Raw genomic sequence first — 15,062 nt, 5'->3', positions numbered from 1 at the left:
TTGTGAAAATCTGAGTTTAATGTATTTGGCTAACATGCTGACCAGACCGGACACGTCGCGCGAGCGAGCGTCGCAAAATAAATTTAGAAATCCATGTTTTTATTTATTTATTTAAAAAAAAAAAAATGTATCCCCTTTTCTCCCCAATTTTCGTGGTATCCAATCGCTAGTAATTACTATCTTGTCTCATCGCTACAACTCCCGTACGGGCTCGGGAGAGACGAAGGTCGAAAGCAATGCGTCCTCCGAAGCACAACCCAACCAAGCCGCACTGCTTCTTAACACAGCGCGCCTCCAACCCGGAAGCCAGCCGCACCAATGTGTCGGAGGAAACACCGTGCACCCGCCCCCCTCGGTTAGCGCGCACTGCGCCTGGCCCGCCACAGGAGTCGCTGGAGCGCGATGAGACAAGGATATCCCTACCGGCCAAACCCTCCCTAACCCGGACGACGCTAGGCCAATTGTGCGTCGCCCCACGGACCTCCCGGTCGCGGCCGGCTGCGACAGAGCCTGGGCGCGAACCCAGAGACTCTGGTGGCGCAGCTAGCACTGCGATGCAGTGCTCTAGACCACTGCGCCACCCGGGAGGCCCAGAAATCCATGTTATTCAATTATTGCACCCACACTGCTCGCGCGCGCCAACGAGCGTCTGCGTTACCAAGGGCTAAAATAGAACTCTGTTCTATTTCTGACGCAGATCGCGCTGAAAGTCCTGCCTCTCCCATCTCCTCATTGGTTTATAGAAGCAGGTACCCACGTGCCATCTCCTCATTGGTTATACCCACGTGAGTGATTGAAAGACGAACTGTTTTGCCGGTAGTTGTGGTAATACTAAGGAGGAGATATGACTAGAAACGATTCGGTTGGCCGTTTTATGTGTGAATTAATTGGCGGAGCTTGTGCAGTTCGGGTAAAATAACAACTCAATGTTTATATCCCAGGACAAATTAGCTGGCAACAGCAAGCTAGCTAAATAGGACAAATTAGCTAGAAAGTGCAAGCTAACTAGCTAAATTGCCATACATGTTTAATGCTTTTCGACCTGTCCCCAAATTAATGTCATTGGTTCAGAGTTTGTTTTGATATTTTAACCTGCGTGTCGTGATCGCGTTTGGTGTAGGGAGACAAAAAATTTTTTTTACACCTTTAGTGTGTAGTTGCTTTCTGCACTGCATGTTGATTTACGTTGTTTTGTATTTTGTTGTTTTTTCGGTGTCATTTAAATAAAAGAAAGATGTACGCCTACCACGCTGCACCTTGGTCCGATCCTTCCATCAACGAACGTGACAGAAGATCCCACCACCAATGGACCAAGCAGCATGGCCAGGAGGAGCAGACATCCTGGGCCCGGGAGAAAGGAGGATCAACGGCGACTCCGAAGTTCACGATCACGACGGAAGCCCGAGAGGCAGCCCTAAACATTTCTTTGGGGGGGGCACACGGGTTGGTCGGCGAAGCCGAGGGGCGAGTCTGAAAGCGAATAGGAATATTGGGAGAGACTGAGCGAGGAGTATTGTGGGATAGTTGAGGGGGGTGATGAGGTAGAGTGAATGGTTTGGTGTCTGGAGCAAGACAGTCGCCGTGAGGAGCGTGGGACCAGTCAGGCACCATGTTTTGCGGAGATACGCAATGTGTCTTCGGTGCGCATCCACAGCCCGGTGCGTTCTGTGCCAGCTCCTCGCACTTGCCGGGCTAAAGTGAGCATCCAGCCAGGACGCGTTGTGCCAGCTCTACGCTCCAGACCTCCAGTACGCCTCCTCGGTCCAGGATATCCTGCGCCAGATCCACGCACTGTGTCGCCAGTGCGCCTTCACAGCCCAGTGCGTCCTGTGCCAGCGGACGCACCTGTGCCAGCGGCCCGGAGCCTCCAGCGATGATAGCCCGGAGCCTCCAGCGACGATCCAAGGTCCGGAGTCTCCAGCGACGGTCTACAGTCCAGAGTCTCCAGCGACGGTCAGCAGTCCAGAGCCTCCAGCGACGGTCCGCAGTCCAGAGCCTCCAGCGACGGTCCGCGGTCCAGAGCCTCCAGCGACGGTCCGCGGTCCAGAGCCTCCAGCGACGGTCTGCGGTCCAGAGCCTCCAGCGACGGTCTGCGGTCCAGAGCCTTCAGCGACAGTCTGCAGCCCAGAGCCTCCAGCGGGGGTTCCCTGTCCAGAGCCTCCTGCGATGGTTCCCAGTCCAGAGCCTCTGGCGACGATCTACGGTCCGGAGTCTCTGGCGATGATCTACGGCCCGGAGTCCCCGATGACGATCTACGGTCCGGAGTCCCCGACGACGATCTACGGTCCGGAGTCCCCAGCGACGATCTACGGTCCGGAGGTTTTGCAGCCGAAGTCCGCACCTTTGTGGGGGGGGTACTGTCACGCCCTGACCTTAGAGAGCCTTTTAATTTCTCTATTTGGTTAGGTCGGGGTGTGATTTGGGTGGGCATTCTAGTTTTTCTATTTCTTTGTTGGCCGGGTATGGTTCCCAATCAGAGGCAGCTGTCTATCGTTGTCTCTGATTGGGGATCATACTTAGGCAGCCTTTTTTCCACCTTTTAGTTTGTGGGATCTTGTTTGTGTGTAGTTGCTTTCGTAGCTTTACGTTTGTTTTGTATTTTGTTGTTTTTTCGGTGTCATTTAAATAAAAGAAAGATGTACGCCTACCACGCTGCACCTGGGTCCAATCCATCTCTAAACGAACGTGACAAGAAGGCTCAGAGATTACCTCAGTATTCCTAGTGATTATGAAATTATTAAGAGAGAACAGAACAGACCTTGAGTTTCCTCCTGGCGTTGAACTTCTTCAGGCACTCCACTGTCTCCTGTCTGTGCATCATGGACGCCACGGTGGAGCGTTGCTGGAAAGAGAGAAAGAGAGAGACAATGTCAAACAGGGAAACCAGGAGGAAAAGTATGTGTGTGTGTGTGTGTACTTACGGAGACCCATGGGTGTTTGAGGGCCTCCTGGGCAGTGATCCTCTTGGCAGGGTTAATGGTCAACATCTGGTTAATCAGGTTCTTGGCTTCTGGAGTCACTGAGTCCCATTCAGGAGACGGAAACTACACACACACACATTCCCTTTTGTCAAACAAATGTGCCTGTGTGTGTGTGTTTGTGTGTGTGTGTGTGTGTGTGTGTGTGTTACTCACGTCATAAGCTCCTGCTTTAATTTGCTGATAGAGTTTGTGTTGGTCCTCATCCCAAAATGGAGGATACCCCACTAGCAGGATGTACAAGATCACACCTACACAAACACACACACGTGTTGAGTGGTGAGAGAAGGGGAGGAGATACTGATGAGAGAGAGAGAGAGAGAGATGGAGAAAGGGATGAGACAGATATATATATAATATAATATAGTGTTACTGTAGTGCTCTATACTCACCACAAGCCCAGATGTCTACAGGTTTACCATAAGCCTCCTTCCTCAGTACCTCTGGAGATAGGTAGCCTGGGGTACCTGCAAAACCTATGTATATACACACACACACAGTGGTTAAGCTGTATGACTGCAGTCATAGGCCGAGGGTGATATATAACATGATGATGGATGTAGTCCAACACAGAAGACAAAACAATGTGTAGAAACTGATTACACTGTCAGTCTACTATTTTATTGGAAACTGGAAATATAATCAACAATGTAAATTTAACAAAAATAAATCTATGAAACTGAAATGGAAAGCTGAACTGGGGAGTCCTGCTGTACAAATTGTTGTTTTTAACAGGTTATTGGCTATTTATGTGTAAGCTAAGGCCTATCGTGTTTTTTTGTGTTTTTTTACATTCTTTTATTTATTTACATTTGCAATGTAAATCATGCAATCTAACTAACTATGATGCAATAAATAAAGTAATCTAATCTGATAGATTCTATTTGATCTAATATGACTTATGACATAACAAACGAGGGGGTTCCAGGGCTTCTAACACCTGACATTTTGATATCTTAAGCAACCATCAATCAACAGCTAAAACGTCAACTTTTCAAGATCTTTTATTCCCCAACAACATCAGCAGCAGGACTTATATCATCAGCAGCAGCAGGACTTATATCATCATCAGCAGCAGGACTTATATCATCATCAGCAGCAGGACTTATATCATCATCAGCAGCAGGACTTATATCATCATCAGCAGCAGGACTTATATCATCATCAGCAGCAGGACTTATATCATCATCAGCAGCAGGACTTATATCATCATCAGCAGCAGGACTTATATCATCATCATCAGCAGGACTTATATCATCAACAGCAGCAGGACTTATATCATCATCAGCAGCAAGACTTATATCATCATCAGCAGCAGGACTTATATCATCATCATCATCAGCAGCAGGACTTATATCATCATCAGCAGCAGGACTTATACCATCATCAGCAGCAGGACTTATATCATCATCATCATCAGGACTTATATCATCATCATCATCAGCAGCAGGACTTATATCATCATCAGCAGCAGGACTTATATCATCATCATCAGCAGGACTTATATCATCATCAGCAGCAGGACTTATATCATCATCAGCAGCAGGACTTATATCATCATCATCATCAGCAGCAGGACTTATATCATCATCAGCAGCAGGACTTATATCATCATCATCAGCAGGACTTATATCATCATCAGCAGCAGCAGGACTTATATCATCATCATCAACAGCAGCAGGACTTATATCATCATCAGCAGCAGGACTTATATCATCAGCAGCAGCAGGATTTACATCATCAGCAGCAGCAGGATTTACATCATCAGCAGCAGGATTAATATCATCAGCAGTAGGATTTACATCAGCAGCAGCAGGGTTGACATCATCATCAGCAGGATTTATATCATCATCAGCAGGTTTGACATCATCAGCAGCAGGATTTACATCAGCAGCAGCAGGATTTACATCATCAGCAGTAGGATTTATATCATCAGCAGCAGGATTTATATCATCAGTAGCAGGATTTATATCAGCAGCAGCAGGATTTACATAATCAGCAGTAGGATTTACATAATCATCAGCAGCAGGATTTATATCATCAGCAGCAGGATTTACATCATCATTAGCAGCAGGATTTACATCATCATCAGCAGCAGGATTTACATCATCATCAGCAGGATTTACATCATCATCAGCAGTAGGATTTACATCATCATCAGCAGGATTTACATCATCATCAGCAGGATTTACATCATCATCAGCAGTAGGATTTACATCATCATCAGCAGTAGGATTTACATTATCATCAGCAGTAGGATTTACATCATCCGCAGCAGGATTTGCATCATCATCAGCAGTAGGATTTACATCATCAGCAGTAGGATTTACATCATCATCAGCAGGATTTATATAATCAGAAGCAGGATTTGCATCAGCAGCAGCAGGATTTACATCAGCAGCAGCAGGATTTACATCATCATCAGCAGGATTTACATAATCCGCAGCAGCAGCAGGATTTACATCAGCAGCAGCAGCAGGATTTACATAATCCGCAGCAGCAGTAGGATTTACATCAGCAGCAGCAGCAGGATTTACATCAGCAGCAGGATTTATATCAGCAGCAGTAGGATTTATATCATCAGCAGTAGGATTTATATCATCAGCAGTAGGATTTACATAATCAGCAGTAGGATTTATATCATCAGCAGTAGGATTTACATCAGCAGCAGCAGGATTTACATCATCAGCAGTAGGATTTATATCATCAGCAGTAGGATTTATATCATCAGCAGTAGGATTTACATAATCAGCAGCAGTAGGATTTACATCATCATCAGCAGCAGGATTTACATCATCATCAGCAGGATTTACATCATCATCAGCAGGATTTGCATCATCATCAGCAGTAGGATTTATATCCTCAGCAGTAGGATTTATATCATCATCAGCAGGATTTACATCATCATCAGCAGTAGGATTAACATCATCATCAGCAGTAGGATTTACATTATCATCAGCAGTAGGATTTACATCATCCGCAGCAGGATTTGCATCATCATTAGCAGTAGGATTTACATCATCAGCAGTAGGATTTATATCATCATCAGCAGGATTTACATCATCATCAGCAGTAGGATTAACATCATCATCAGCAGTAGGATTTACATCATCATCATCAGCAGGATTTATATCATCAGAAGCAGGATTTGCATCAGCAGCAGCAGGATTTACATCAGCAGCAGCAGGATTTACATCAGCAGCAGCAGGATTTGCCAGAAAACCAACGTGGACAGCATAAGAATGTATGCTTCGTCATACATGGCTCCCAGCGTGCCCAGAAACCCCAGGGCCTCCCTCTACCTTGCTGATCTTTACCCTGAAGTGACTGACGCATTTTGTTTTACAACTTCAGTCCTATTAGGGATATACTCCAGGTTGTTAGGCACAAAATCACCTGCCGATCCTCTCAGGTGAACTACATTAACCCAGCTGGACACGATGAACTTTAAACCATCCATGGAAGACCAACATGAAGCCTGTGGTCTCAGCATGACCTCATCTCTGAGGAAGAGCGGGGTAGGAAACACATTTGTCAAGAACCTGGACAAGATCATCTGCAACAAAAGTGTGTACGACACCTTCTCTGCCTTCGGAGACATTGTCTCCAGCAACTGGTTTGTGATGAGAATGGCCAATCTAAAGGCTATGCCTTCGCCCAATACGACACCAAGTGTGTGTATGTGTGTATGTGTGTGGGTGTGTATGTGTGTGTGTATGTGTGTGGGTGCGTGAGTGTGTGACATACCGAACCATGCCTGTTGGTCTCCCTGCACCTCGATGGCCAATCCAAAGTCAGCCAGCTTCACTGCAGCATTCTTACATTTACTGGCCAGCAGGAGGTTCTCTGGCTACACAGGGGACAGATGGGACAAGAAGTCAAACACACACACATCACCTCTCATGGGGTGCTGGGCCTAAAATCATGTAGTAGTAACACACTTGCACTTACACCCACACCCACACACACAGATGGTCCAATCATTAACAGTCATTTATTTTATGTATTTATTAGGAACCAATCTGTCTGTAACAGCTGTGGCACTGCTACTGTGGTTAGCCAGTACTAACAGTGTCACACACACACACACACACACACACACACACACACACACACACACACACACACACACACACACACACACACACACACACACACACACACACACACACACACACACACACACACACACACACACACACACACACACACAGAGACAAGGATCTACCGTAGCAGTGTCACCACTGCAGCATGTGCCGATTATTGAGAGTGATTAATTTGGGCATGCAGGGCAGAGGAGGGAAGGAGGAGGGGAATGTTTGCGTGTGTGTGTGTGTGTGTGTGTGTGTGTGTGTGTGTGTGTGTGTGTGTGTGTGTGTGTGTGTGTGTGTGTGTGTGTGTGTGTGTGTGTGTGTGTGTGTGTGTGTGTGTGTGTGTGTGTGTGTGTGTGTGTGTGTATGTGTGTGTGTATTTTAGTGTCACTGAGGGGAACAAGAGGCAGGGTAGTATTGTATTATTATGTACATACACAGACAGCAGAGTGGGCTGATTCAATGAGCTATGGATCATCATTCAACCTCACTATCACCAACACACACACACACACAATAACTTGTCTGTTTTTCTGCAGTGGTGATTACTAAGAAGGTTAGGTTGCTCTGGTGGAAGTTAGGCTGAGAAAGTGGGTGAGAGGGGGGGGGGTTGCTGTAGAGACCACAAACTTTGAAGGTAATCTAATAAACAGTAATGGAAGTTGGCCCTGTGTCATCTACAGCCTCTGTGTTATCTACAGGCCCTGTGTTTTCTACAACCCCTGTGTTATCTACAACCTCTATGTTATCTACAGCCCTGTGTTATCTACAGTGTTTCCCCTTAAACCACTCAAGTGTTGCTTTAGCAGTATGCTTAGGGTCATTGTCCTGCTGGAAGGTGAACCTCTGTCCCAATCTCAAATCTCTGGATGCCTGAAACAGGTTTCCCTCTAATTTTTCTGTATTTAGCGCCATCCATCATTCCTTCAATTCTGACCAGTTTCCCAGTCCCTGCTGATAAAAAACATCCCCACAGCACGATGCTGCCACCACCATGCTTCACTGTGGGGATGGTTTTCTCAGGGTGATGAGAGGTGTTGGGTTTGCGCCAGACATAGCGTTTTCCTTGATGGCCAAAAAGCTTTTTTCTGGCCACTTTTCTGTAAAGCCCAGCTGTGTGGAGTGCACGGCTTAAAGTGGTCCTATGGACAGATACTCCAATCTCCGCTGTGGGGCTTTGCAGCTCCTTCAGGGTTATCTTTGGTCTCTTTGTTGCCTCTATGATTAATGCCCTCCTTGCCTGGCCTGTGAGTTTTGGTGGGCTGCCCTCTCTTGGCAGGTTTGTTGTGGTGACATATTGACACGACTTCCACCGAAGGTGGCTCCTCTCCCTGTTCGGGCGGTGCTCGGCGGTCCTCGTCGCCGGCCTACTAGCTGCCACGATCCATTTTTCCTTTTCGTTTGTGTCTGTCTGTTTTGTTTACACCTGTGTCCTATTAGTTAATTTCGGTGGGTTTATTAACCTCCGCTGCCTGCTAGTCTTTGTGCGGGATTATTTGCTGTGTTTGCTCTGTTAGGGGTGCGTGTTTGCGCCACAGGTTTTTTATTTTCTCACAGTCGTTGTACCGTTGGTATTGTATTAGGAGTAGAGGTTTCTCCTCCGTGTGTTTCGTGATTTTCCCTGTGTGTGGCGACTTCATTGGGGTGTGTTTCCCCACCTGTTGTTGTTGTGTTGGGACTTTATAATAAACGACTGTGCCGCTGGGACTTCCTTGCTCTCCTGCTCCTGAACCTCCCTCTTCTTAGGAGGCACCTAACACATATTCTGTCCATTTTTTAATAATGGATTTAATGGTGCTCTGTGGGATGTTCAAAGTTTCAGATATTTTTTTATAACCCAACCCTGATCTGTACTTCTCCACAACTTTGTCCCTGACCTGTTTGGAGAGCTCCTTGGTCTTCATGGTAACACTTGCTTGGTGGTGCCCCTTGCCTAGTGGTGTTGCAGACTCTGGGGCCTTTCAGAACAGGTGTATATATACACTGAGATCATGTGACAGATCATGTGACAGATCATGTGACACTTAGATTTCACACAGGTGGATTTTATTTAACGAATTATGTGACTTCTGAAGGTAATTGGTTGCACCAGATCTTATTTAGGGGCTTCATAACAAAGGGGTTGAATACATATGCACGCACCACTTTTCTGTTTTGAATGTTTGGGAATTTTTTGAAACAAGTTATTTTTTTCATTTCACTTCACCAATTTGGACTATTTTGTGTATGTCCATTACATGAAATCCAAATAAAAATCTATTTCAATTACAGGTTGTAATGCAACAAAATAGGAAAAACGCCAAGGGGGATGAATACTTTTGAAAGGCACTGTACAACCCCTGTGTTATCTACAATCCGTGTGTTATCTACAATCCGTGTGTTATCTACAATCCGTGTGTTATCTACAATCCGTGTGTTATCTACAATCCGTGTGTTATCTACAATCCGTGTGTTATCTAACAGCCCCTGTGTTATCTAACAGCCCCTGTGTTATCTAACAGCCCCTGTGTTATCTAACAGCCCCTGTGTTATCTACAATCCGTGTGTTATCTACAATCCGTGTGTTATCTACAATCCGTGTGTTATCTACAATCCGTGTGTTATCTAACAGCCCCTGTGTTATCTACAATCCGTGTGTTATCTACAGCCCATTTGTTATCTACAGCCCCTGTGTTATCTACAACCCTGTGTTAGGTATACTGCAGTATTCCCAGTGTGTGTGTGTGTGTGTGTGTGTGTGTGTGTGTGTGTGTGTGTGTGTGTGTGTGTGTGTGTGTGTGTGTGTGTGTGTGTGTGTGTGTGTGTGTGTGTGTGTGTGTGTGTGTGTGAGTTATTGATGAATGATTAAAATAAAAACCACAGTTTGAGTCACCGTTCTGCTGCAACTTAATAAACACCCACTAGGGAAATCAATAATTTCAGACACATGCCGTTTCTTCATCTAATGACAGTGGGACTGTTGTATAATAATGTCAGCACAGACAGCAGATCTATCTCAGGGGAACAGGTGAAGAGCACACACACAGTTAACTCACCTTTAGATCTCTGTGTACCACGCCCGACTGGTGACAGTGTAACACAGCCTCCAGGATCTGCTGGATGCAGTGACTGTATGACAACACCAGGGGGAGTGGGTTAGTCTGTCAGTGTACTGCATCTGCGTTATGTGTGGTGTATTGCAGTGCTCTTAAAATGTGCTAGACAAATTACCTCGAGGGCAATAAAGTATTCTGTCCTATTCTATTTTAGTCCCAAAAGTGCAAAAGTCAAGCTAAATCAAGCACCCCTCAAATTTCAAGTATTGTGTGTGAACACCTTGTGAACACCTTGTGAACACCTTGTGAACACCTTGTGAACACCTGTCAGAGAGATGATGAAGAGGAAATGCACTGTTCTAGGAGTCAAGCAGCGTAGGAATGAACTGCAGTTTCTGTCTGTCTGTCTGTCTGTCTGTCTGTCTGTCTGTCTGTCTGTCTGTCTGTCTGTCTGTCTGTCTGTCTGTCTCTTGTGTCTATCTCTCTCGCTCTCTCTCTATCTTAGTCTGTCTGCACTCTGCACCCATCACCAGCCACCTATTAGAAGCCGTTCTGTGTGTGTGATTGTGTGCATGTGTGTGACTGTTTGTGTGTGCGACTGTGAGTATGATGAAGCTGCATGACTTGTAAGTTATGGTTCGTCAGGTAGTAGTAGCTATAAGGAGCCGTAATAGAGTAGCGACAGCGGCTTTCTGGTAGAAGTGCAGTCACAAGCCATCTTCCTTTGGTGTTTTTTTCTATTTGTGGGTAACAGTGTTGGTGTGTGTCACTCAGGTGTATGTTAATCTGTGTTCTGTTAGGCCTGCTGTGAACTGTGAATACTTAGGAAGAGATCCACAATGTCTGTCTGTCTGTCTGTCTGTCTGTCTGTCTGTCTGTCTGTCTGTCTGTCTGTCTGTCTGTCTGTCTGTCTGTCTGTCTGTCTGTCTGTCTGTCTGTCTGTCTGTCTGTCTGTCTGTCTGTCTGTCTGTCTGTCTGTGACAGTCTGGGTCTGTGAAGGAGATGTCTAACTTGGTGGCTTTACCTGTGTTTTTTTTATATAAAAACTGCATAATAAAAATTAGAACAGGTTCTCTCTCTGACTTTCATTTCTTATTTTTTTAGCATAGGTTGCCATGAGCAACACACTACCAGTCTAGGAGAGACAGAGAGATGGACAGAGGACACATGGAAAGTAGGAAAAAATCAGAACAGACACGCAGGGTAGAGCAATGCAGCTAGGATTCACACACACAGTGAAATATGTATTCTCTCTCTCTCTCTCCCTCCCTCTCCCTCTCTCCCGTTCCTCTCTCTCTCTCCCATTCCTCTCTCTCGCTCCCGCTCCCGCTCCCGCCCACACACACAACACCTCCACAGTCAAATTCCTGGGGGGCAAGGCTGTGTCGGTCTGTGTGTGTGTGTGCGTCTGTGCGTGTCTGTGTGTGTGCAAGCTGAGGAGAAGTGCTCAGTGCAATGAAAATGTATTCTACAAGGTAAACTGAGAGTAACATTGAACAGGAGAGAGAGAGAGAGAGAGAAAGAGAGAGAAAGAGAGAGAGAGAGAGAGAGAGAGAGAGAGAGAGAGAGACAGAGAGAAAGAGAGAGAAAGAGAGAGAAAGAGAGAAAGAGAGAGAGAGAAAGAGAGAGAGAGCATGTAATAGAGAATGGATGGATGGATGGATGGATAAAGAGGGTGTACTGCGTAAAAGGTGTTTACCTGGCATCTGCTTCACTGTAGTACTCTCTGGCCACGATGTCCTCAAACAGCTCTCCACCTGTCACCCTACAACACACAGACACTAGTTAACACACAGACACTAGTTAACACACAGACACTAGTTAACACACAGACACTAGTTAACACACAGACACTAGTTAACACACAGACACTAGTTAACACACAGACACTAGTTAACACACACACTCACACAACCACACACACATACAAACACACAAATGCACATACGAACGCACATATACAATCACACACAGCGGAGGGGGATGTCCTCGTTAGGGGAAACCCCGGCTCTGCAGGAATCTCTCTGGTTTGGTTGCCATGGAGACAGGTTCCACTGCAGGGGAGTTTGTGTGTGTGTGTGTGTGCATGTATGTGTGTGTGCGTATGTGCGTATGTGCAAGGCTAAAGATGGAACTGAGCATGTGCAAAGAGGAGGATGGTTATGTAATAGGGAAAAATCTCCTTGGAAACGGGGAGAGGAGAGAAAAAGAGGAGAGGGTGGGGATGAAAGAAGGAGGAAGAGGAGAGGGTGAGGATGAGAGAAGGAGGAAGAGGAGAGGGTGAGGATGAGAGAAGGAGGAAGAGGAGAGGGAGAGGGTGAGGATGAGAGAAGGAGGAAGAGGAGAGGGGGAGGATGAGAGAAGAAGAAGGAGGAAGAGGGGGAGGATGAGAGAAGAAGAAGGAGGAAGAGGGGGAGGATGAGAGAAGAAGAAGGAGGAAGAGGAGAGGGGGAGGATGAGAGAAGAGGGCAATAAGAAGGAAAGTGAGAAGAAAAGGCAGGAAAATGGGATGGAAGTAGAAGGGAGGGATACAAGATATCAAGGGAGGAGAGGAGAGAGGGAGGAGAGAGGGATGAGAGAGGGAGGAGAGAGGGATGAGAGAGGGAGGAGAGAGGGATGAAAGAGGGAGGAGAGAGGGATGAGAGAGGGATGAGAGAGGGAGGAGAGCACTGCCACTCACAAGTCAAACAGAAGGTAGTGAAAGCCCTCCTCTGATATGCTGTCATGGAGACGAACTAGAGAGAGAGAGAGAGAAAGAGAGAGACAGACAGGGATGGGTTGAGAACGTCAGCAGAAAACATATTCTCATATTCTTCCTGTGCTGCAGCCCCAGCAGCAGAGAGAGAGAGGGTTACAGGTACTGACCGATATTGGAGTGTTTGAGCAATCTGCAGATCCTGGCTTCCCTCTCCAGCTTCTGGTGATCTGAGGAGAGAATAAGAAGATAAAATCTTGATACAATGATTTCATAATATGGTACAATATGATATATCATATCATTACCACGAAGGAGGAAATCAGAGGTTTAATATAAGTGTATTCAACAGGAGGCGAGCAATGTTTTAGAATATAAAGTCCCCATCAATATATGCATGTGCACACACACACACACTTGCCCACACACACAGTGTGTTGTATATACAGTGGATACCCTGAGGGTTTCAACTGCCCCATATTAACTCCCCTTACTATAGCTTCAGATGGAGGGATGGAGGGAGAGGGGGAGGAGTAGAACAGAGGAGGGGAGAGATAAAGAATAGATATGTGGTAGTGGAGAATGGTTCTGAGGGCACACACTTAGTGTGTTATGAATTCTGTAATTAATATATTGTAATGTTTTTGAAATTGTATAACTGCCTTAATTTTTCCGGACCACAGGAAGCGTAGCTGCTGCCTTGGCAGGAAGTAATGGGGATCCATAATAAACTCCAGGAAGAGTAGCTGCTGCCTTGGAAGAAAGTAATGGGGATCCATAATAAACCCCAGGAAGCGTAGCTGCTGCCTTGGCAGGAAGTAATGGGGATCCATAATAAACCCCAGGAAGAGTAGCTGCTGCCTTGGCAGGAAGTAATGGGGATCCATAATAAATACAAATAGAGAGAAAGAGAGATATTGAAGTTGAAATAAAGAGGAATCAATATTGGCGCACACAACCTATTTTATCCCGTAGGAAAGTGTATGTAAATAATCCATACATATCCCAGATGTTAGGTCCTGTCAGAGGTCAGCTCCACCTCCTCCTCTAGACCAGTGGTTCTCACACCAGGGTCCCTGGGATGTGGCTGGCTGTTCCCTGACCATTCCCTCAGATGGTCAGCTGGCACCAAATTAGAATGGAAAAGTGCAATCTGGGTTTGAACCCACGCTTCCAGGGGTGTGGTCCAGAAGCCCTACCACTAGACCAGCCCCCAGTACCTTAAACTCATTTCAAGTTTTTTTTTTGTACATGGTGGATGCCAGTGTAATACAAGATCTGCTGTGTCAGGTTACACTGTCCCACTGCAAACTTGGTAATGGGTACTAAAGCTCTACACAATACAACCCAGCCAGTTCAGCCTAGCCCAGTTCTACCAGGAGCCTGTTCAGCCTAGCCCAGTTATACCAGGAGCCTGTTCAGCCTAGCCCAGTTCTACCAGGAGCCTGTTCAGCCTAGCCCAGTTATACCAGGAGCCTGTTCAGCCTAGCCCAGTTCTACCAGGAGCCTGTTCAGCCTAGCCCAGTTATACCAGGAGCCTGTTCAGCCTAGCCCAGTTCTACCAGGAGCCTGTTCAGCCTAGCCCAGTTATACCAGGAGCCTGTTCAGCCTAGCCCAGTTATACCAGGAGCCTGTTCAGCCTAGCCCAGTTATACCAGGAGCCTGTTCAGCCTAGCCCAGTTCTACCAGGAGCCTGTTAAGCCTAGCCCAGTTCTACCAGGAGCCTGTTCAGCCTAGCCCAGTTCTACCAGGAGCCTGTTCAGCCTAGCCCAGTTATACCAGGAAATAAATGTATTGTGTAGAACCAATATGATTGTCTATCATGCAGATTAGGGAACATCAGATGGGCTCTAGTTGTTACATGTCTATCTTCGTCATTTTGAAGGTTCTAGTTCCACCTGACTGAACAGGGCTGCAGGTAGCCTTGCGGCTACAGCATTTGGACAGTAACTGAAGGGTTGTTAGTTCGAATGCCCTAGCTGAAAAATGTGTTGATGCTCTTAAGGGGCGCTGGACAACGGTGACTATGACGCCAGTCTCTCAGGGGGTGTTGGCATATACACATTTCCAATTCACATGTTTTTTTAAACACACTTGTACATGTGTGAAATAGGACAAATATAAGCACCATATTATTATTATTATTAATACACACCTCTCTCTCTCGTCATAAGATATCTCCTATTGGCTAGAAACAGCAGACAATCAGGTGCATATTACTAGCCTCATGTGAAGTGTGTGTGTGTGTGTGTGTTCTCAGTAT

General features: G+C 46.2%; 1 protein-coding gene across 3 annotated transcripts in view; it reads right to left on the bottom strand.

Moving 5' to 3' along the window:
• Positions 1-15,062, bottom strand: part of LOC139544240 (calcium/calmodulin-dependent protein kinase type II subunit beta) — a 67,022-nt gene that overhangs the window by 41,140 nt on the left and 10,820 nt on the right. For all 3 annotated transcript variants that reach the window (XM_071351153.1, XM_071351152.1, XM_071351151.1), the window contains exons 3-11: positions 12,970-13,029; positions 12,785-12,839; positions 11,804-11,869; positions 10,105-10,177; positions 6,726-6,828; positions 3,371-3,454; positions 3,135-3,229; positions 2,922-3,044; positions 2,759-2,842 (exon numbers count right to left, since the gene is read on the bottom strand). In XM_071351153.1, coding sequence (XP_071207254.1) covers positions 2,759-2,842; positions 2,922-3,044; positions 3,135-3,229; positions 3,371-3,454; positions 6,726-6,828; positions 10,105-10,177; positions 11,804-11,869; positions 12,785-12,839; positions 12,970-13,029 — 743 coding nt within the window. The remainder of the gene's footprint in view (positions 1-2,758; positions 2,843-2,921; positions 3,045-3,134; positions 3,230-3,370; positions 3,455-6,725; positions 6,829-10,104; positions 10,178-11,803; positions 11,870-12,784; positions 12,840-12,969; positions 13,030-15,062) is intronic.

Source organism: Salvelinus alpinus, chromosome 18 (genome assembly GCF_045679555.1).
Source record: "Salvelinus alpinus chromosome 18, SLU_Salpinus.1, whole genome shotgun sequence".
NCBI lineage: Eukaryota > Metazoa > Chordata > Actinopteri > Salmoniformes > Salmonidae > Salvelinus > Salvelinus alpinus.
The sequence above is the reverse complement of the archived record's forward strand: the minus strand, read 5'-3'. Positions and strand labels throughout refer to the sequence as shown.